This window comes from Gavia stellata, chromosome 24 (assembly GCF_030936135.1).
Source record: "Gavia stellata isolate bGavSte3 chromosome 24, bGavSte3.hap2, whole genome shotgun sequence".
NCBI lineage: Eukaryota > Metazoa > Chordata > Aves > Gaviiformes > Gaviidae > Gavia > Gavia stellata.
In genome coordinates, this window is record NC_082617.1 from 10408286 (window position 1) to 10430790 (window position 22505).

Sequence of the window (22505 nt, forward strand, 5' to 3'; positions counted from 1 at the left end):
GCGGCGCCGCCATGTCCCGCTGGCCGGGCCCGGCCGGGGCCCGCCGCCCCCCCGGCGCTGAGGCTGCGCGGTCCCCCGCGGCCCTCGACCTGGACGCGGAGCGGGAGAAGATCCGGCGGGAGATCGAGGAGCTGGAGCGGAGCTTGGAGCCTGGCGGGGCCGGCATCGAGGTGGCCGTGTCCGACTCCAGCCTCAGCTCCGGCACGGGTACGGCGGGGCGCGGGCTCGCCCCTCTCCAACCTCCACCGGTGCTTCTGCTCCTACGTTAAGTTACGGCTCTGGCTCTTGAGATGCGTGTTTGGCGAGGCGGGAGAGAGGCTCGCGTCGGTTTGGGGTTAACCCCCTTTGTGCCAGACGGTGCTGGGAACGAATTCTGGAGGGCTTGAGGCTCCTCGAGGCTCTCCTTAGCCAGCGTCCTTGCAGGAGAAGCCTTTTGCGTCCCTGTTTTGCGTATTTTCATGATGAAACCCACGGCAAGCTAGCGGGGAAGGCTGAGAGAGCCATCACGCCTCCTGATGGAGGTTTCTAGTCAGGGCAGGTGGTAACGAGCTGACTCATGAAATGCAACAGCCCACCAAATACTGTCAATGGTTAAATCCCAGCCGTTTCCACGCTGTCTGAATGGACAACACAAACTCTACTGCATGAGCCACTCCATTTCGCAGCCTGCCTGTGCCTCCTAAAAGTAATTTTTCAAAGCAAAAAGGGGGTGGTAATAGTTTGGGTATCTGTACCTATGGTGGCTGTCACAGTCACTTCATCCACCTGTGTTTTGATCATGCAAGGCCAAATAATGTATGTCAGAACCCTGTAGCCACACTGAATGCAAAGGCAAATATTGCTGAAGAGTGTGGAAGGGCTGTTTAGGTGCTTTCAAAGTGCCTTTTGGGTTGGAACGTTCACTTGGCTGCATACTCTGGAGCCTTGAATTTACCATGATGTGTAGGACCAAGGTGCAGCTTGATTATTGCTGTAGTTATCAGAAGCTGCTCTTTCTTTCCTACTCTAGATCAAAAAAGTGCGTACATGGAGTATCACTAAACATCATTTTTACTTGACAATATTGGCAGTACCTGAAAACTCTAATGGTTGTGTCTGAGATGCTATGTGGCGCTTTATTCTGTATGCTCTAATTAAAAAGTGTTTGTTTTTGAAGCTTGTTTTTTTTTCTCCCACTGCAGTCAGCATTTTTATATTTTTGTTGTCTGACAGATGATGGTGAAGATGATGACTCAGATTCTCATGCTGAAATGGTAACCATTTTCTCTTTAAGCATATTTTTCCATCTGTCTTTTGAAGGGATCGGGGGAAGGGAAATTTCATTCTGTTCTGGGAAAATCTAGGCAGCTGGCTTGACTCCGTAGCTCAGGAAGGATTAATAATAGATCTGAAGGTTTAGTTATTCCTGCCCAGGACTTTGTTATTCACATGTAATAGACAGACTTTTTCATGTGAAAACAAATGACACGGATCAGATGCCTCACTGCTCTAGTGCTTGCTGATCTCTGTCACTGGAAACACACTAGCTTCTGGGGACGTCACAGAGCAATTGCACATGAGAAAGAAATCATCAGCTTGTGATAAAGAGATCTTTTACTTCTTTGTACCTGAAGAATACTGGGTTTGTACATGAGGGGAAAATTACTTCTAAGGCTTTTTACCAATCCGTTTACTTTTGGAGTTGTTTTAAACGTAGTATTTTCTCAGACTTCGTATAAGAAACATTTAGCAGAGAAATATCTTAACACCTGTACAGCACAGGAAAGGAGAAGCTAGCTTGTGAGGACAGATTGGACCCAGGTGCAGAGCACTTTGATGAAACAGTCAGAGCCCTGCTTTGTGTCTGAAGCATGCAGTAATAAATCATGTAAGGGAAGAATTGCTTCAGTAGAAGCACAAAAGAGGTGGAAATTTGAAGGGGTGGTTCTGAAGTACAAATTTAGCAGGTAAGAGAGCTCAAGTGTGAACTACTACTATTTTGCAGTTTTGCAGTTGATGGCACAAGACCAAGGGTTGGCAAGGTTTGGAGTCAGGCTTTGGTTCAAACAGCAGCAGGCTGAACTAATGACCGGGACGAAGGGGAGCTAGGCGAGGCTGGTAACTCTGCCTCTGGGAGTGTTCAAAACAACTACCAGGGGGGAGACGCGCAGTTATGTGCCTCCAATTCTTTTGAAAATCAGTTTTTTAAGATAATAAAGTACTGAGTTACAAAAATAATCATGTTACATACCTACTTTTAAAGCAAGCAACTTTTCTCTTACCTTTTTTTTTTTTTTAACCTCTAAAATGCCTTATTTACTTCAAGGAAGTGGAAAGAGAAAATGACAGTAGCGATGATGATATGGAAAATAGTCTGCCACAGGATCCAGAAACATGTCTGCAGATGAACCATGTGTACCAGGAAGTTATCCAGGAAAAAATTGAGGAAGTCGAGCTTCTCATTGCACAAAACAAAGAACAGCAGGTGAGTGAAACAGGAATAACATGTTCATTCTTTTGCTTTTCTGGGTTGCCATTTGCCATCTTCCCCTGCCCATCAAGCCCAGTAAAACTTTCTGGGACGTTCCTATTCCATCACAGGTACCAGTGGAATCATCTACAGCAGTCATAGTCCCTTCTTCATATGCTGGTGCAGTGCACAGCTTGCTTGGCCAGGAACCAGGTTCATTTTCTTCATGGCAGTTCAAACCAATGTCACTTGACTGGCCTTTTGAATGGCTTATTTGACTGTTGTTTCCATGCTTTCTTATCACTAAAAATGCTACCACTAGGGTACTTTATATCGTGTATTTTAGCATGTTGTAGCAAGTTAGTGGTTTTTTGGGTTTTTTTAATCATCTGCAGTGTACTATACAAACTTAGGACGTTCCAAATCCTGTTTTTAACACGTACACTGATTTACAGTCTGGTGCTGCAAATTTGAACCCTGCCTAGGATGTTTGTGATGGCTCAGTTGCTGCTCTCTGAAATTAAGAATTTGAAGGAGATGCTGATACTGTTTAATTGATTCTTGTATTGCAGAAGGAAATCATGTGTGAGCTTGGTGGTCCAAAAATAGCAAAGGCAGGAGATGGTAGAAATCTACCAGCAAATATATTTTTGGGTCATTTTATGAAGCCATACTTTAAGGATAAAACAACAGGAATTGTAAGTAAATATAACTAGGTTGCATACTTGATATGTCTTTCAATGATAGATTTAAGTTGTAACTGTGTTAAAACTGTGTTACGTTTCAGTTGTGTAACTGTGAATGTCACTCCTCAGTTTGAAACCTTTTTTTCCTCACTGGTTGCTTACGTACCCTCTTCTGGAAATGTTTGTTCAACCCATGTGTGGCAGTGACATCTGAAAGTGAGTTCTGAGGAGTGGCGTTCCAGCCATGGGGCACTTGAACATTCTTGTTTTCAACTTAACTTTGATTGTTTGTCTTCATCTCCACGATCCAAATCCATGCTGTCGTTTAAAGTACTCATTGAAGTCTGATTGTCTTTGAAACTGAGTTTTCTAAGGCAAAGGTCACTATTTTTTTCATGTGTTTTTAAAGGGTTGCTAGCAAAAGGAGATCTTGACTTTTTGTTGTAGCTAAGAAGTCAACTGTCACCATACATATATTAATATAATATTCAGGCAATGACTGGTAATTTTTCTATTAATTCCTATCCAATTTGGTAGTGCATCTTAAGTAGGTAATATGTGTCCCTATATTCAAAATGCTGCTTCAACCAACTGTCAGCTAATGCGAGTAGGCCTGGCTCTGAGCTGAGAATGTGCTGCGTAACCATGGACAAACTTGCTTGCTTGAAGTATCTATTTGTATTTGTTTTCTTATGTCTTCTAATGTATCTGTGAGCTAGTACTAATAAAGGTAACTTAGCAGTTTGAATGTTACAGTTTGCATAAGTTTGAGTTACCAGTCTCTTTTTGTAGCAATTCATGCTAAAGTTCTAAGAAAAAAGGGCAATTTTTCTGTGTATCTGACTCTTCCAATGTATCGAATCTTCATTAGGGCCCTCCTTCCAATGAAGATGCCAAGGAAAAGGCAGCTCAGGGAATAAAATCCTTTGAACAACTCATTTCAACAAAATGTAAGAAACTCTATGTGCTGTCAGTGTTTTATAAGACCAATAAAAAATGTATATATTCCTATTGTTCCCCCCCACCATTTGCAGTTAGACATCAACACTTCTGATATTTCATACCTGACTCCACAAAAAAAAGCAGTTAAAAGTAAATGGGATGAGTGATTAATGACTTGCTGCTTTTATTTGCATTTGGTTTGATGCATCACATAACAAGTCCTGTGAGCGTTCCAAAACCAAATGAGATTGTGCAAGTGTAGTGCTCAGATGAGAGAAGGGACACTTACAGTTCTAGATAGTTACAAACACCTGGGTGATCTTTACTGAGGTCTCTTCGGAACTAAAACTGAGCAAGAGTCTGTGACTTGCCCAAGTCAGATGTGACATTAGTTATTTTGGTGGAGAATAGAATCAATTTACCTAGCCTCTGGTAGCCGCTTTGCCCAACAAAATTGTGTAGCTAATGAAGGTGAACTGTTATTGAAAAGCAGTGGTATTGAAAGCAGCGGGTCTCTCTTTTTCTTGACAGTGGTTTTCCACTGATGTCTGAATGCTTGATTACCTTGTTTTGTCTAGGGAAAAGCAGAGAGAAGACATTATTGCAGAAATCAGTAGTAAGTGACCGCTTGCAGCGCTTGCTTCAGCCAAAGTTACTGAAGTAAGTACTGTGGAAAAATTTTCTTTCTCCTGATAAGAACATATATGAAGGAAGGAGAGGATATATGTGGAGATTCCACCTCCCTCCAGCAAGTTCTTGCGTTAACTGTCTGCGATTTGGTAACGTTACAAAACATAGCAGAGATACTTTGACTGTCACCACTGGGCCTGGGAGAGCCACTCTGTGAATTACAGCAGTGGTCCTCAAGCTCCTTTGTCCTGTGGGCACCAGTGCAGAGGATGACACTGCTGTAGGTAGCAGCATCTTTCGTTCTTTGTTGGCATCTGTATTATCTGTGTGTGCACATGGTACCGAAGGGTCTTGGACCTCAATGTTCTGATCGTAAGCAAGAGGATACAGCATTCGGGTTGGATTGTAAACCCTCAATGATTGTTTTGTGGGTATCTGGCAGGTGGAGAGGTTTTGTTTTGAAGGTATCGTGGCGTTTTATGGCCATCTGTTTCTTCCCATTGACACAGTGGTATAACTTAAAATAGTCTACAGGGCTTGAAGCTGAAATTGTGATACGTAGCGAGTCATAATGGTGTGTCCAGCGAGAGATTTCTGTGCCTGGAGCTGGTATGGTCTTTGTTGCTGTTGCAGCGACCATTGGTTCTCTCTGCAACTACCAAAATGATTAATCTGAGACCTGTTCTGGGTCAATGATTTGCTTTGCAGGGGCAAAAATAGGACAATGAGCGTGCCATGTGGGAAAACCTAGAAAAGTAACAGTTCTGTGTAGTGTGGAAATAAACTTGAAGGAAAGAGTGATACTGCTGAGGAAACCATCTTTGCCATACATCTTCTGATGCCAATGACCTCGTTCCCATCTAATAATATTAAGTAATGATAAAAATGTCTTTTAACAGGATGAGTTATTGGAATCAGAAACTGGAGAAAGTCAAGACTGAAATGGAGAAGCAGATCTTGGAAAAGCAAATCAAAGAAGTGGAGCGAGAAATAGAGGCAATTAAGTGAGAAGTCTTCTTTTTATGTTCTTGGTGAAAATGGAAGTCTGTTCTTGGAGTTTACCTCTTAAAGTTCCCTCCTTCCTTGAGCACTTCTAGATGTGGCGTTTGGAGAAATTTTTTTTGTGTTGATTTGCAAAAAATTAAGTGCTGTGCAAACTCTGCAGAGCTCTCATCTCCACAGTTCTTTACTAAGAATCATGTTTTGGGTCTTGATACACAAACATAGTATCTATACTCAATATAGAGGTGCTGTTTTATATAGTTCTTGCTTTAGCAACAAAGAAGCAGAGCGCTCTGAAATTTTTCATAGTTCTGAGCTTTTTCTCGTTAACATGTCTAGAGCAATGTATTTTGATAATTGCATTAATTGTTTCTCCTGCTAAACCAACATCATCTTGTAGGGAACTCTTTTTCAAGGAGAAAAATTGTTTTGGGCAAAGTTACTATGTTAGAGAGCCTGATTCTTTTTGGCAGTCAGTGTTGAGTTCTTGTGGAAGTCAGTAACAGGTGGGAGGAATAAGATGAAGCAAGATCAGGAAGACAAAGTGAGTGTTTAATTAACCATTTAATGTGGTTCTTTCTTTCTCTTTGTACCTTCTGCTATAGCCAACTCCCAGAAAGTGACTTGTTAGGAAACAGATTCGATGAGCATGACTGGGAGAAAATTTCAAACATCCACGTAAGTTGGGAGATCAGCTGTTTTATTACTTCTGATATCTGTGTCCTTTCTCTTGAGAATTACCTGACCTGCTCTGGTTTGCATCCACTGTTCCCATCATGCATTTCTTGAAGTTGACTGTTATGTGATCTCAACTTGGCAAGCACAGTAGTACTGAAAATTTAATGTTATTGGTTAAATTTGATGATTTAATTGTGGAAAACTTAGCAATAAGACATACCTGGAATGCAAAATATATTCCTTGTATCGGTGGTCCTGACTGTCCAGTTGTTCAGTGCCAGCTACAAGACAAAACAGATTTTTGATGTTTCTTGTAGTTTGACGGACAACGTAGCTCAGAAGAACTGAGGAAGTTCTGGCAAAATTGGGAGCATCCAAGCATCAACAAAAAGGAATGGACTGAGGAGGAAATAGAGAGGCTAAAGAAGATAGCTGCTAAACACGATTATCTGGACTGGCAGACTATAGCTCAGGAGCTGGGGGTAAGGTCTTCTGAGCTGAAAAAGAAGAGGTGAAAAGTCAGTTCATTCTGACTTAATTGTGCCTCGTGTCAATTTTCAGAAAATGACATTAATGTTAATTCATTGTTAATTAATGCTTTTCTGAGAAGTGTTCAAGAACAGTACCAAAAGGTTTGGTACTTCTGCCTTGCCCTCTTGCTTTTTATCCTCATAAATATCCAGTTATCTGAGTAGCTCTGTCTTCATTGTATTAAGACAAACAGGACACCTTTCCAGTGCTTGCAGAAGTATCAAGTCTATAACAAAGATTTGAAAAGGAAAGAATGGACCAAAGGCGAAGATCAGATGCTTTTAGAGCTTGTTCAAGAGATGAGAGTGGGAAGTCATATCCCATACAAGAAAAGTAAGTGACCTACAAGTGAAAATGTCTTCCATTCACCTGTAATGGTTGGGTTCTTTTCATTCTCCCAGCCTTATGTCTGTTAATGTTTCTGCATAGTAGAGCACCCAGCTTGCTCTGATTCAAGGAATTAATGAAGTTTTATTTCCTATGAATGTTTTCATTTCCAGAATAATCACAGTTCCATGTTTTCACCTTACCTTTCTAGCCTGTGATCTAGACAGGCCACAACAGTGCTGTGGCTCGTCTGAAACTACAGATGTACCTGTTTCTAAAAACCCCTTGTTGGTGAGCTGAATGAAAGAGAATGGTTGAGTTTTTCCCTCTCTTTTTCCTTGGTGGGAGCAGTAATATATGCCTTTCCTGTACGTACCTGGAGGTTTCATTATATCAGCAAGAACTTAGTATCTCTTGGAACCTTTATCCATCTTCGAAATTTGGTTGAAACTCGCTGAGAGTTATTGACAAGTACCGATGGTTGTATGAGCTTTGTTTCTTGTAGCGAAATCATCAGGGTTATTCCCTAGAAAGCCAGTATTCATTCACGGCCAGCTGTTTTGGCAGTTCACAGTGCTGTGACCAGAAGCCTTTTCTAGGGTGTCAGTACTGCTGTCTCTGTTCCCCAGAAGTGTGGGAGGCAGTATGAGGACCCCAGATGCTTGATTACTATTCTAAATTCAAGCCTGTGAGTATAACACCTGGTGTGTTGAACCTGTCAGATACGTATTGGAGCTGAAACCTTGCCTTGTTCTCTCTTGTTGCAAAATGGATTGCTGGGTCATCACGTGTCTCGTGTGGATAATGCCATTATAAATAGTAACATTTTGTGGATGTCCTGCTCTTTCAATTCTTGTTGTGTACCATGGTTTTAAGTGTTTAAGCTGAGATTTAAATGCTGCTTACGGCGCTCCACTATTTGAAAATATCACAGTTACAACGTAAGTAAAGGAAGAAACACTGTTTGCAACAGACTTTAAAATACACCTTTGCATTTCTAGTTGCTTATTACATGGAAGGAAGAGATTCTGCTCAGCTGATTTACCGATGGACAAAGAGCGTGGACCCCAGTTTGAAGAAAGGACCCTGGACACCAGAGGAAGATGCTGTAAGCTCCGTTCTCTGATGCCTAGATTTGCAGGGTGCAAAAAGCGGGAAGGTTAGACTGTTGAGATGTTGCATGGCTATATACATCTGAGCTTTAACAGTGGCACAAAGGAATGTAAAATGGACCAAGATGGGCAGTTTACAAGTCAAGAGGGCTTAGAAGCTGCTAAACACTTCTGTTCAGAGATTTACAACACAGTAGAAACAAATAGTACGGCTTCTGTCTCAGGCCTGTTAGGATTATTACCAATGTGAATTTCAGCTCTTGCTTTGTCTGATTAACATAGATGCTGTTGACTGCAGTTAAGAAGTACGGAGAGCGTGACTGGTATAAAATTCGGACAGAAGTGCCAGGGAGGAGTGATGCTCAGTGCAGAGATCGGTAATTATGCTAAATGTAGCAACTGTGCTTTCAAGTTTATTACACAGAGCCAAGATGCAACTTATTTTACAAATAGGTTTGATTTGCTTAAACCAGTGTCACCATAAGGACTGTTTTGTAAAAAGGGTTAAGGGTCCAAATATAGTCGCTAACATTGTCTCCACATAACCCTGCATTTGTACTTACAGAATTCAAAAAGTTGAAATTGAATTTAACAGAGAGAACAGTGCATTGTTGCTGGTGGCATGCTACTCCCTCAGTATAGTTGCCTGTGGGTTAGCAGAAGTTGGGAAGGATGTTGTTTGTTGTTGCAAAGGGGTCATTAAACGTGACTGAGTGCATGCAGGGAAGGGAAGGTGTCATCCATGTATTGTCTGCGCATCTGTGAAAGTGATCTAGTCAGTGACTTCCTGTAACTGAACGCCAGTAATGAGGTGCTGAGCAATTTTCAGCCTTGGACTCAACTTCAGGAGACTCAGAGTACCCTATGTCCTAATTTCAGTGACCCGTTTTACTACAAGTGCTTGTTGTAATTCTTAATCATGTGGCCTGATATTTTTGAGAACAAAGAGATTGTAGCTGTGCTCTATTAAGGGAGCAGGGATGGGACCCCTTAGAAAAAGGAAAGATCTGATGAGGAATCCTGGTTTTGTTCAGCCTCAGAGTATGTGGTGATGATCGGAACTGTACAAGCAGAATTGAATGTTCCTTGCTTTAATGTTTTCACTTTGAAGGTACTTAAAAGCATTGCACTGTGATGTAAAGAAAGGCAAGTGGAGTTTAGAGGAAGAGGAGCAGCTAATTGAACTGGTTCAAAAGCATGGCCTGGGTAAGTGTTTTTGTGACTTAATCTTTAGAAGCTTAGAGAAGTAACTATTATTAAGGAATTTATCATTTAAGTTTTCTCCTCTTTTCTTTTAAGTCCTGCAACTGATACTAGCAGGCTTTGCTTCATACTGATGATTGCAACCTTCCTTATATTGTGTAGTCTGTTCCTGGAAGTTCAATTATTGAGGGACTGTGTGGCAAAGAGTTCTATAGCTGCGTTAGGAGGGTGTCAGAGCTATGACAGTTTAGAGGGGTGAGTTCCCCTCTAAACAGCCTGTGAAATGGTTCTCTCATTTTCTCTAAGACAACTTTCCTTAACAAATAGAAGCTTTTCAGCATTCAGTTTTAGCTTTCTTCTACGCGCTCCCTTACTGCTGCAAGGGAGAGTGTAGTTATGCTAGGGTTTTCATTATTGGTTCATTTTCTAGTAGTTTCTAACTTTAGCAGAGTGTATAGCAGTGCTAAGTGTGATCGAAGAACACAAATGGGTGTTAAGGTTTTGAGATCCGTTCATATAGTAACTCTGTCTCTCATACAAGAGAATATGTAATATGCGTATTTTGTTCTGCACTGAAAAGGCCTGTCACTCAGTTTGTTGCATTAATCGGTTTGCTCTACTCTGCATCCTGTTAGGTCACTGGAGTAAAATAGCTTCCGAATTGCCACATCGGACTGGCTCCCAATGTCTAAGCAAGTGGAAACTCATGATTGGGTCTAAGGTATTTACAAAATCCTGCTATGTTACAGTCCTGTCTCTTCAATTAAGATTCTCTAAACTAAAAGTGAAACCCTGTGAAATCAATACAAAAATTGACATTGATTTCACAGTCAAGATTTTTCTCATGGATATTTGTGGTCTAATTTTTTGATGTGTTAAAGCAGCCTTTGTTCTGAAGGTCTGAAGTTAATTTGCTATATATTTGTTTATTATCCAGAATTTCTTTACTGCCTTGAAGTGCCTGTAAGGATGGGATTTACCTAGGTTTTCATGTACGTACTTCATAAGTTGCCAGAAATTCTGGCTGCCTAAGATCACGTTAAAGATAGTCTTGTTTCCATTGGCAAAGCACCTGCCCTAGGGAAGGGTTTCATGGAAACCCAAATGTGTTGAGTGGGGCACTGTGCTTAGTTTGTACTTCCATGTGCACAAGTTTGTGTTCTTAACACAAACTTGTCTCTATCTGTAGCTTTTTCTTTGCATACAAGATTCTAAACCAATAAAAATCTATGTCCAAAGGCAGTTGTCAATTGTACTGGATTTAGTTAATCTTAGCAGAAGTAAAGCAGAACTACCCATTTGGAAGTCACACCTTACTGATAGGATACCACCCCATAAAACCTTTAAACTTAGTGATTTGAGAGATTTGCAAGTCAAGGGTGAACACTGGCTAAAACTTGTCTGTGCTTTTTTTGACTGAGAAGAAAAGATCTAGGCCAACAAAACGCCGACACGTGCAAGAAAGTTCCAGCTCTTCAGAGAGTAGCAGTGAAGACATAGAACTGGACTTAGAAGACAGTTCAGAGGAGGAGACAGTAAGCAAGGAGGAGTGTGCATTTCCCAGCATTGATTTGTGGATACCGACACGGACAAATGCGCAGGAGTCAGACAAAGGAAGATACCAAACTCCATCCCTTTTCTCTCCTGCGACTGCTGATGCAAAGACCAGTAGCAGTGAAGTTCCAAATGCAACATGTGATGGAGACAAGGACAGAGTTGCTGATAAATCGTCAGAGTTGAACACCCTCCTGAGGGGCATTGCACGTCCACATTCAACAGACATCGTTGTGAAGAATCCAGTAGAAGTAATGGACAAGGTGAATCCTGGGATTCTCAGTCTGTTCTTGGTGGGATTGCAGCTTAGATCAGAAGCAACCAGGAAGTGCAGTTGCTGCAGTAAAGAGTATGGGATGAGTAGATGGCAAAATCTTTCTCACACCTCTATTGGCTGCTTTCTCACAAGGCCATTGGGGGGTGCTGTCTGAAACTGAGCTGTGGGATTAAACAGAAGTTTCTAGCACTGCCTCCCCCTGCATTACCTAGAAAATAGCTGTGGTGTTTCCTACCTGCAGTGTCACAGAAACAAAACTTCTTTTATAGCTTCATAAAGCAGAATTGTCCAGTGAATTGTGGTGTCTCTCTACCCTGGTGACTAGGGTGTATAGGGTTAAAGTTTGGAAGAATTAAATTACGTATACATCTATATCTGATTCTGAGTTGGGTTTCACCCCTAATCAGGCAATGAAACAGTACAAACCCTTCTAGCATATTTTTGCAGAAAGATACCCCTTAGCAAAATATTAAATGTCACGTAAGCAAAAATGTTCTGACTTTTGCGCTAAGAATTGCATGTGTGCCCTAGACTGTGGGGCCAATTGCACTGATGACAAGTTTGTTGGTTACAGAATTGGTGTGTTCTGGGGGTTATGGTATGCAAGGGTTGCAAGTGCTTTAATTTGGATTACAGATACAGCATTATTTTACTAGTGGAAGTTTAGGGAAGAGTCAGTGGCTTCTCCAAACCTCTTCCTGTTACTTGCCTGGTACTGTTAAACCAAAAAATGCAAAGAGAATTATCCAATAAATTTTGACCCTCAGTGTGGGTTTTTGTAGATACTTCACACAAAGGCTTTTACAAAGTAGAGATTTGGTATTGTGATAGTGCACAAGGACTAAAAGGTAAGTGTCTGCACTTCAGGGCTGATTTCATTTAATAAGATACTTCCAACAGCAGGAACGTTGAAAACTTTTGTACTTTCTGTGTGTAGTCAGTGCAAGTAATTCTCTGTGAGATACTTTCCCTTTTATCTTTTCTTGTACACTTTTGTTTTAAGGCTTCCAGATGTGGAAAGCAAGTGCTACGGGTTACCCTGGAGAATGTGAGAAGAGTTTTAAGAAATAACACATGCTTTCAGAGGAAACTTGTAAGTGCCTCTTCTGTCTTGTCTGCTCTTGTGATGTGAGCACTGCCAGGCTGTATTCAGTGGGAAATGTTTTTTGATAGAATCACAAATCTTCTGGCACTGTAGTCTCAAGAGGAAAAGCTTTTTTTTTTTTTTAATTTTTTTTTCATAAGTGCCCCATGAATAGTTTGTCCTGGGACTAATTATGGTAAACCTTCCTAATTGGAAGTCTAATTATGTATTTGTTCATGCACAGCAATCAAAGATACTAAAACCTTCTGCCACCGTTTTAACAAAAACATCTGGAGTTGGTACTTCTGTTGGCCAGAAGCTTCAGGGGCTGCAGAACATCACAGAGAAAACTTACCGTCAAGAGAGAGAGCGTTTGAGAAGAATGAACCTTGACAGAAAGCTTCTAATGGCAGTGACACCTTGGGTGGGCAATGTACTACTGCCTTGCACCTTGCAAACTGGGAAGATGGCTTTTCATCAGACAAAAGGTAACAGTGACACATCAGGCATAGTACTCCCCTACTTTTTGTCCCTACTTTCTGTAGATGAGTGCCCAGCTAATTTTGATGTTGGATTTTTTTCTAGCTGATTCTATTCAAGAGAAGATTAAGTCAGTCAGTCTCATGAGCACTCCTCTGTTCACACTGTTCATTCAGGTTAGTTTTACCGTCTTAGTAGCATTATCTGCTTTCAAACAGTGGTAATCTTTGTTTCTGTATTTGATGCTTAAATAAATGGCTTGTCTTTTGCTCCTTGAACTAATCATCTAATTACTGGATTAATCTGAGCTCATAGCTTGCATATGATGTTTCTTAAATAAATCCTGCATCTAAAATCTTAATACTGTGAGGATTTTTCTGTAAGCATAAAAATGTCCCTAGAATCTTGGATGTGAAGCCTCTCCCATCTGTCTTGTATTGTCATTGGCTCTACCAGAACATTTTTGTTCTCAATCAAATTTTAATGAAATTCTTACCTTGCAGCTCTTTCAGATTGATACCAATGGCTGCATGAAGATTATTCGTGAGAGAAGGCTAAGGCAGTCAGAGCTTCTTAGGGCTAACGCAAGAAGGCCTCAGCAGGTATTGCACATGGTCTATTTCTAAGCTTTTCCCACTGAAGTCTTGACTTCATTATGTGTGGCCAGTGGTGCTGTTTGTGTGCATGTGCTACCAGTTAGTTTTCATTCAGAAGCGTAATAAAATGTATAGGGTGTTGGCAGATGTGGGTTTGATTCACATCTGTGCTGTTTTAATGATCTTCAGATATCTCAGAAGTATAATTTAATGTAATTTTTTTGGCAGGCTTCCCAAAATATGGAGACTTCTTCAGGTACCTACCAGAACATTTATTTTTATGATGTGCAAGAACTTTCACTTAATTCATCACCGTTACATTAATGACCAATTTAACTGAAGGAGAACTTTCAGAACAAAACTACATTGTCATGCTCATTTTTGCTAGCTCTTGGATTTTCAGTTATTGGCTAAATATGCTGTTACCCTTTGGTAAGAATTTGAAAAAATACTGGAGGGCTGGGGGACCAGTGGCACTGGGCCACCAGTTCTGTAGACTATCGCTGTTACGCTTTTCTTCAGCAAGGTGCTGGCTGTAGGCTGTAGTGAACATGCTGGCACTGACCAAAACCTCAGTTTGTTGTTGTCATCCCGGCTGGTGCGAAGTGCCGGCGTAGTGCTGACCAGTAGAATTCCTCATGTGTGGTGTTAAGGTGCATTCCTAGCCCATCTGTGATTTCTGGGGAAAACTACATCATTACTGAACAAGTGGTAAGCTTGCTGCATCAGAGTTATCTGAAGGATGTCAGGACAGGGCTTGGTTAAATCAAGACTATAGTATTGTAGGAACTCTCACAAACAGGAATTTTGCTACTTCCTGTGTGGGTACTTGATGCTTAATAGCTAAGGAATGGCTTTTGAAAATAGTGTTCAATCTTTTTAATTTTTTAAAATTTTATTTCCCCTCCTCTATAGGCACTTTATCACAATCTTGTACTCAGAGGAACTCCCGAAGGGGCATACCAAGGAATGCTGTCAGGAGACCTGTTGGCTTAAAAGCAAGGGAGACTTCCGCCGCTGTCTTTGAGAGCAGTGCTCCTGCCGTGCAGGGAGCTCTTCCAGCTCAAGTGCAAAGGCAGAAACCTAAAACTGTCTCAGAATTACTGAGAGAGAAGCGGCTAAGAGAATCCCGGGCTAAGAAAGCTATGCAGAGGACAGTATTTGTTGCTCCACAGATGCTGGTTTCAGGGCCTCTGATAATCCAGCACCCACCACAGCAAATAATTCCTTCTGTACAAGCAGGGAGCAAATCTGCAGCAGCTGGTTGTACAAATAGCCAAGTACAGTGTGCACCAGCTCCATTGCCAGCATTTACTTCGGTTGCAGGTTCAACTTCTACTGCTATTGTGCTTGAAAACCATTCCTCATCAGTGCCAGAAACTGGGGAAAGCCCTGCTCCGTCACAAGGGACAGAACTACAATCCAATAAGGAGCTAAAAGAGCAAGCTTTGGCAAGTAGCCCTGAAGGAGGGGTTTTTCCAGTCACAAATCCAGCTGCAGCAGAGAAGGCCCCACATCAGGGAGGGTGCAATGGTCAGGTCCTAGCTGGTAGCTCAGCTTCAGTAGTGTTGCAAAACCAAGCTTTTGTGCCACATCAGATTACAGTGGTTTCTGTTGGCATTGAGTCTGGCACCAACAAATTGTCTCTTTCCACACCAGTTACCTGCGAGCTGAATAGTAATGGGCCGCAACAGACGCAAGTCAATCTATTGCCTGCTCTTGTAACTCCACAAACTGCTTCGCCTTTGATTCCCAACAGCATACTGCCTTTCACGTGGGTCGTAACGCCACAGGCTTTGCTCCCTACCGCTGTACAAACTGTGGTGGGTGTTCCCCAAGGACTGCCAGCTGCTGCTGTGAGAAGTCAGTGTCAGACAACTGTGACTTCCAATGGCAATGTCTCTGGCTTAGGAGTGCCTCCTGTATCAGCTGGAGCAAATACGCCTCACCCCAGCAGTGCAGAGACAAAAGCACCAAGTGCCCAGTTAGCAGAAGGAGTACCTCTGGGAAAGACAGCTAACCTTTCCACAATTCTCTTACCTGTGACCTCAGCGAGTCCTGGATGCACCACATCCAGCGTTTCTTCTGCAACACCTGCATGTTCAGATGGCTTCTCCAAGGCTTCTGACTCCTCTGCAGCTCAGACTGCTCTTCCACCTGATGCACCAACCGTGCATGCTGTGCTGCTGCCCCAAACGCAGCTACCTGCAAGCACTCAGGGGTCTGATTCCCAATGTGTGTTGAGTCTCACTAGCTTGGGAAAGAGCCACGACTCCGTTACAACAAATGGATCATCTTCCAGTCCAAGCATCATCACAAAAGGGATTGTGCTCCAGCCGGGAGATCGAGTTCGCCAAAACAATGTCCCAAGGAACTCTGGTTGCTTTGCTGCACAAGCATTAAGAAATAGACCTATTGCCTCCAAACCTCCGACTACGCAGCCTGCTGACAGTCCACCCCAGCCAACCGCTTCCAGTGCAGAAAAGAATCTACTTGACTTCAGCCTGATTTCCCTTGAAGATGAGGGGCTAGTGAAGGAGTGGCTGAGTGGGAAACAAGGTGTCCAGGTGCCATCACTGCAAACCAGGTTGCCTTATTTGCCACCTTTCCTGTGCAACTTAAAAACCCTCTCGAAGCTACTTTTGCAGAAAGCAGCTCTAGAAGAGCAAGCGGCATGTCTTCTGCCTTCTGATGCCAGTCAGGATGAGGGCACTGGGGTTGATTTGCAGGCTATCGGAGAACTGGTGCAGCAGAAACTCGGTGATAACCCTGCTTACCTCTTACTGAAAGCCAGATTCCTAGCAGCCTTTACACTCCCAGCTGTACTAGCAACTCTGCCTCCTCCAAAAGTGACAACAACTCTGTCAGCCAGCAGGAAGCAATGTGAAGAGAGTGATGAAGAGGAGTGGCAGAGTGAGAAGGAAGTGTCTGAGGAAGAGAGTTGTGGGGATGAATTAACAGGTGTACGGTTGGATTGGACAGTTGGTGATGAGCCAGGAGACAAAGATGCTGATTTACTAAATCAGGTAAAACAGAGGTGCCAGGGCCTAAAAGCAGAAGGTTACTGCCAGCTAAATACTGCACTGGAATCCAGGGTGAAAGCCCCACTGTTCTTAAGTGTAGCAGAAATTGGGTCCTTTAGAATCAGCATACTTTTGCAGCTGATAAAAGGAAAAGCTCTCTAGCTTAGCTGGGAGCCCTTAGTCCTCACAAGGGTAAAAGTCTGTGTTTTATGTAGCACATTAAACTCAACATGATAGGTCCCAGAAGTGGATGTTAAAGCTCCCTTCCTCTTACAGTTTATAATCTGCTGCATTGAGTCTTGTATTCTGGGAATCAGGCCCTTGTTTTTCATTGTATTTGTCCTTTAAACCCCAGTAATATTGGGGGAATTGTGTATGTTTGCTCCTATTGCCATTTGAGGTCTCCGTCCCGAATTGTTTTAAATGACTAAAGATTATTAGAGTATATGGATTGATGTAAGCCGTAATGTCAACCTAAAATCAGTCTCTGATTTTTTTAAGCTAAGTTCATTACTGTCCAGCACTGTTTCTTACAGAACATGCCAGGAAGTTGTGTAGCTCAAACTTGCATTTCAATTCATTGTGGCTCCAAAATAAACAAACAAAACACTAATGAAGATGAATAAACAAGGTAAGTGGCTATTTCTACAGAAAGATGGCAAAGCTGCCTAAAAATCAGAGCTTTCCCATAGTGAAAGCTAGCAGTTATCTTTCTATTCTGGCTCTGACTTTTTTTGGGTTTGGGCCAAGTTCAGCGTAGTGAACTTCACTCCAGCAGTGAGATGATTGTGCCTGCAACCTCTGTAACGAATGGTTGTGCCCAGACAGAAACTACAGCAGGAATGCTCTAGTTTGGTAGCAGTAGCAGAAGCAGGAAGAAATGCCAGTGTTTCGCTCTGAAAACTCTGGGATGTTTTGTGCTTGCTGTGACATTGGTAATAGAATGTTCTTGTCCCATGCTTAATTTTGAAGGTAAATGAAAGATTGTTTCGGAAATCTTGCTGAGCTCCCTAAAATAAAAAGATGGCTGGAGGGGTTCTTTAGGTGTCTTGGTGTTGATAGTCTCTTCTGCTTATGTTGCAGGGCATGGGAGCTGAAGAGAATGCTGCACAGTCTGTCTTGGACTCCTGCGCTGATGTGGCTGATGCCAGTGCTCCTCAAATCAGGAGAAGTGCCCGCTTCAGGAAAAGGAGGAGGATGTGAGAAGGAAATGTGTTAGTAGCTACTCAGTGAATCTTGTATTTCTTACCTGAGAAGAGAACCTGAAATGCGTTTGTCTGTGGTACAGATTAGACAATGAATCATGACCCTAGGAAAGGACTGAAATTATCTCGACTGTTGTTCCCATAGGACACAGAGTTCTACAATCACCCGTTAATCATAGACTAAGGCTAATACTTTGACTTTTGGGGGAGGGGAAGTTGATGTCTACATGATAAAATTATATGCAAAAGTAATGAAGTTCAAACATTTGGCAGCCTTTTAGTCCATGCTACTGCCTACTAGTATTATACCTAGTTGGTAGCACTCTACAGGCTTGGTCGCTAAAATGAGACTGGTAGAGGGTCATAATTTGTGGGACAGGAAAGCCTGGGCAGCTACTGCTGAAGAGAGGGTTTGTGTGTGTGAGTGCTAAACACTTGCAGCAGAAGCCAAAGTTAATCCTTGCTGCAGGTTGCAGCAGGCTGGGGGTAAGATGTCCTTGCTCGGGGTTGTTAGGCAATTCTCGAGATCCTGGGCAGGTAATGGCAGCTCTTTGTGTAGTTTGCCCTCCGTAGCCTGCCTCATGAGTGCTGAAGTGAAGAATAGTATTAAAAGCTGGTGGGAAGCTGGGGCTTAAGACCAGTGAGTACTTCATTGGAGTTTGTCTTTAACACTTCATCTTTGAACAGCTTTGGGGGGCGGGGTTTCCCCTATATGGCTTCATTTCTCTGCATGTATAGCCGGACAGCTTCTGTAGGGTACAAGTGTGTGATGTCTTAATATCTGTTGAGGCTTTTGGTGAAGTGGACCGAATGAACATGAATGGTGTTTGATTCACGTGGTTGTCAGATGAGACTGTTTGGGTTTTTTCTTTAAAATTGTTTTTAGAAACTCCATAAGGACATCTTCCTTATAAAATTGCTGTGACTAATAGGAGTTGTTTGTGCTTTGTTACAGGAGTCACTTGAATGAGGTCTGCCTTCCTACATGGCAGTAGGAGATACCCTTTGCACTATTCACTTTTAACACTTCAACAAACTGACTAGATGGACCTGGGGAAGAGAGGGAAATGGATGGACTGGTTTTCCCATCGCCTAACGAAGTCTGCCTCTTTAGACAAGTTGCAAAAAATGAGACAAAATGGCTGGAGGGAAGTCTTTCAGGCATGGATTAATTCTGTTCTCTTTCAAACTAGCAGCTGCTGTAGATGCCAGGGGGGAAGATTGCTGGAGATCTGGGGAAGCCAGCAATGATGGTTATTTATTTCCTTTTTGTGTTAGCCCCTATTTATGTGAATGCTTATCCATGTTCAGAATATGTTGTTCATTGGGTGGTTTTTTTTAGTGCTGTGACAGTGGTTTTGCTTGATAGCTAACTGACTGAATACTGCTGAATAAGCAGCAGATTAATTTTGTATCAAAATGAGTCTTGAGTATTTGTTGAAATACAGATGTTTTATTTTTCTCATTTAAAAATTACTGATGTATTCTGTGTGGTTTTTTTCTGGTAAATAGTGCTTTTAATAATGTGTGTATGAGTGTGATTGCTAATGAGAAAAATGAAGTTTGCAAGCTGCATGAAAAGCAGGGAGAATGTGGAAAATGAATATGCATGTGGCTAAAACTGCAAGATTGAATTAGGCTTGGATTCTTTCTTGATTCTTTCACAGCCTGCCCCATACAAACATTAGCGAATCACTTAACAAAAAATTGTTTCTTCATTCATAAAACAGCAACTTCTGTCTTACAGAGAGGTGCAAAGCTAGCTGAGTCAAAGCTGATAAAATCTAGTGGGGAAAGTGCTGCAGAAAGCTTCGTTCCACTGCACTGGCTAAGCTTCCCGAGAGTGTAGTGGTGAGTTTAGAGTGCTGTGAGTTGCAACTCTTCTATGAGGGCCCTTTAGGTAGAGCTGGGGTCAGAGGGACAGTGGGTACCAATGTTGCTGTAATTGGGTGTCAAGACATTATGGAGCAAAAGGAATGATTTTGAAATGACTTTCCTCTTGCAGTGCACTCTATTTTCCATAAGCCAGTATAGATAACATTTGTCAAGAAATTCAGATGTGGCAGAAGCTCTGCCATACAGTTCTGTGTGCTATTCACCACAGGGCTGTTACCATGAGGCACTGGTAGTAAATGGGATCTGTGCTCTAAATGGTTGTTTTCCTTTGCAAATGCCACTCAAGAGATGCCCTTGTAATCTTACTGCTTGTGGAAAAACTTTGTATAAGAAGAAGCTGTCTTTGTTCTTTTTCAGGATTAAACTGATCTGTTACTATAGAACAAAAACTCCTGAGGCTAGATTGGTCAATTAGCAGACATTCTGATTACCTTCAGCAAGGGCATAGCTAATAGAGGTACTGTATCCTTTTTTAGTGTAAAGCTAATTTAGTGCCTAACAAGAAGCACAGGCTTAAAGAATCTCTGAGCATCTCTGCCCCACTCGTAATGATAACATGGAGAAACTCTCCAGAAACTTAGAAAGCAGAACAAAGAGTAGAGTGGGAAGCTAATGGGAAAATGTGTCATGCTGCCATGGTATCAGAGCATGTATGTTCTCAAGGCTCTTTTGAAACAGACTGTTGGTGAGTTCTTGTTGCAGCTACAGTTCTAGGACTGTGGGAAGGCGGGGAGGCAGTCAAAGGTATGATGTTGATGCTTAACATCATCACAATGCTGCTTGCTGTGCTGCTCCTTTAATTACTGTTAGAGCCACAGCCTGTAATTTGGGAATCGTGGGTATTGTTCCTTGCTTTGCCAAGACTTGACTCCCTTTCCCTCAAAATACTGAGTTGTCATAATTATGCTTGAAGCTTAAGGACATCCAAAATTAGAGGCATCATTATAGAAATCATTCTTTTCAGCTGAACTCTAAACCAAGAGAGAGTTCTTGCTGCCACCTGCTTTGCTGTATAAAGATGTTAACAGCTGAAAGGCCATTTGAAGAGCCTCTTTCTCCTAACTCTGTGGCTTGTTTTGTCCCCTGAAATCAGCTGGACAGACCTATGCCTGTGACCTTCACTCTTTTTAGTCCTTCTGACCCCTACACAAAGAAACGTTCTGGACCTTAGCCCGTACTTCAGTGGTACAGATTGGAAAACAAAGCCAGAATGAGTCTAAAACCACAGCACATGTAATGCTGCTGACTTGCAATGCGACTAGCATTTTTCTCCTCCCACATCACCCATCCTGACTTCCCCTTTTTTATCTCCTCTCTTTTTTTTTTTTTTCCTTCCCTTTCCTGTCTCGGAGTATAGCTGAGCAGTTTCCCCTTTTGTCTTTTCTCAAACCAGTTTTGCTCCTGGAATGATCTTTGCTCTAGCCAGAATATGAAGGGAGGCGGCATCCAAGACAAGTTTTCCCAGAGACAGGACACAGACGAGTGTTGCTAGACCAGGAGAGGAAACAAGGAGGCTTTTGACTGCGCAGGCTCAGGTTGGTCCATGTCATGCAGAATGGTTTTTATTAACAGGGGAAAAAAATTTTATTTTACCGCTCTGAGGTAAGGATGTGCTGTTTAGCAACAGGGGAGTGCATTTCTTGTCATCTGCTGGGGCTGGTTTGATGTCAGGCAGAGCAGCGTATTTTCTCCGTGATAAGTAATGACTAGTTCTATGTCAGTCCAGCTCGTTAAAGTTAACTGACAATGTAATGTGTAACAAGTATGTGCTGAAGACGTTTGGAGTCTTTCTCTGTGCTGGAGCAGAAAAACAATGAAAGTTTGAGATGACCTTGGAGAGAGATGCGGTAAGATGTGTGTGAAATCCCAGCCTCTGTATAGCTGCTGATGGTCAGAACTCTGTTCCCACCCTCCCTGCCCCCAAATAAGATGACTAAACCCATGAATGTTCAGGTTTCTGGCAGCCTTCCTGAGCCACTGGAAATGACAATGGCTGTTGCAGTCAACTCATACATGTGATAATAATAGTAATTAGCATAGTAATTAACGACTGGGATTTTAGAAGGTACTCACTATGGAACAGTCTGACCACAAAGGAGCAAAGAAATAAAAATAATGCCAGTTTCTTATTCGAAAGGCAAAGAAGCCCGGGTATAGAAGTGTTGGGTTTTCTGCATCTGTTTACCTGCGCACTTCCAGGCTGAGGAGGAGCAGCTTTTCCTGGCTCTGTGGTAATAGTGAGCTCTTGTTGGGAAGCGGGTAACTAGTAACCTTAGAGTACAGCTGCTGCAGGGGACCACTGCAGCAAGCTCCCACTAAACAAACACACGGAAGCACTCTTCATCAATGGGAATGCTTCCATGGCCCCTCTGTCTGTCTGTGTGTTAGTCACGCAGGTGGCTGTGAGCATAAATTGCTGAAGCTGCACAGGTGATGTGAGGTGGATGTGAGAGGCAGCTGAGCTCGTGGTTTCCTGGTGCATGATTTGCACCTCTGTTTACAGTGAAAATCGTATACAGCTGTGTGTTTCCCTTCTTTGCACATGGATAAAGGACAGCATGCAGAAAAACAGCTTTTGTGTGATACAGCTGAACACAGTTAAGGCTGTCGCCATTGGGGGTTTTCACAGAGCCTTTTGTGGGTGTTAGATTTAGTGACTGTGCGGTCAGCCAGAATACAGGGATTTCTCGAATGCTGGGAGATGGAGGAGGAAGAGTGTGAACTGTTTGTAAAGCAAAGGCAACAGCTAATTAGGAGAGCTTTAAAGATGTTTTCCCGTCTTCAGAGGATGCTTAGTTTCAAATTGGAAAGTTGCGGTTTGCCATCAGCT

The 22505-nt window shown here is 42.4% G+C and overlaps 1 protein-coding gene across 1 annotated transcript; it reads left to right on the top strand.

Annotated features, from left to right (window-relative positions):
* Nucleotides 1-11: 11 nt before the first annotated feature.
* Nucleotides 12-19134, top strand: SNAPC4 (small nuclear RNA activating complex polypeptide 4). Its single transcript, XM_059829053.1, has 23 exons — nucleotides 12-207; nucleotides 1213-1253; nucleotides 2306-2464; nucleotides 3022-3147; nucleotides 4007-4085; nucleotides 4656-4737; nucleotides 5607-5711; nucleotides 6315-6387; nucleotides 6705-6869; nucleotides 7104-7251; nucleotides 8247-8353; nucleotides 8640-8734; nucleotides 9469-9563; nucleotides 10196-10281; nucleotides 10985-11377; nucleotides 12395-12484; nucleotides 12720-12963; nucleotides 13061-13131; nucleotides 13459-13557; nucleotides 13780-13807; nucleotides 14467-16577; nucleotides 17658-17788; nucleotides 18735-19134. The coding sequence occupies exons 1-22, from the start codon at nucleotides 12-14 to the stop codon at nucleotides 17775-17777; spliced, it is 4713 nt and encodes a 1570-aa protein (XP_059685036.1). The 3' UTR covers nucleotides 17778-17788; nucleotides 18735-19134.
* Nucleotides 19135-22505: the final 3371 nt, after the last annotated feature.

Bases quoted from the DNA above. Each gene is read 5' to 3' on its own strand.
- SNAPC4 (XM_059829053.1), top strand. From the start codon at position 12: ATGTCCCGCTGGCCGGGCCCGGCCGGGGCCCGCCGCCCCCCCGGCGCT. The intron at 5,712-6,314 runs GTGAGAAGTCTT...CTTCTGCTATAG, and splicing joins CGAGAAATAGAGGCAATTAA to CCAACTCCCAGAAAGTGACT. The intron at 7,252-8,246 runs GTAAGTGACCTA...TTGCATTTCTAG, and splicing joins TCATATCCCATACAAGAAAA to TTGCTTATTACATGGAAGGA.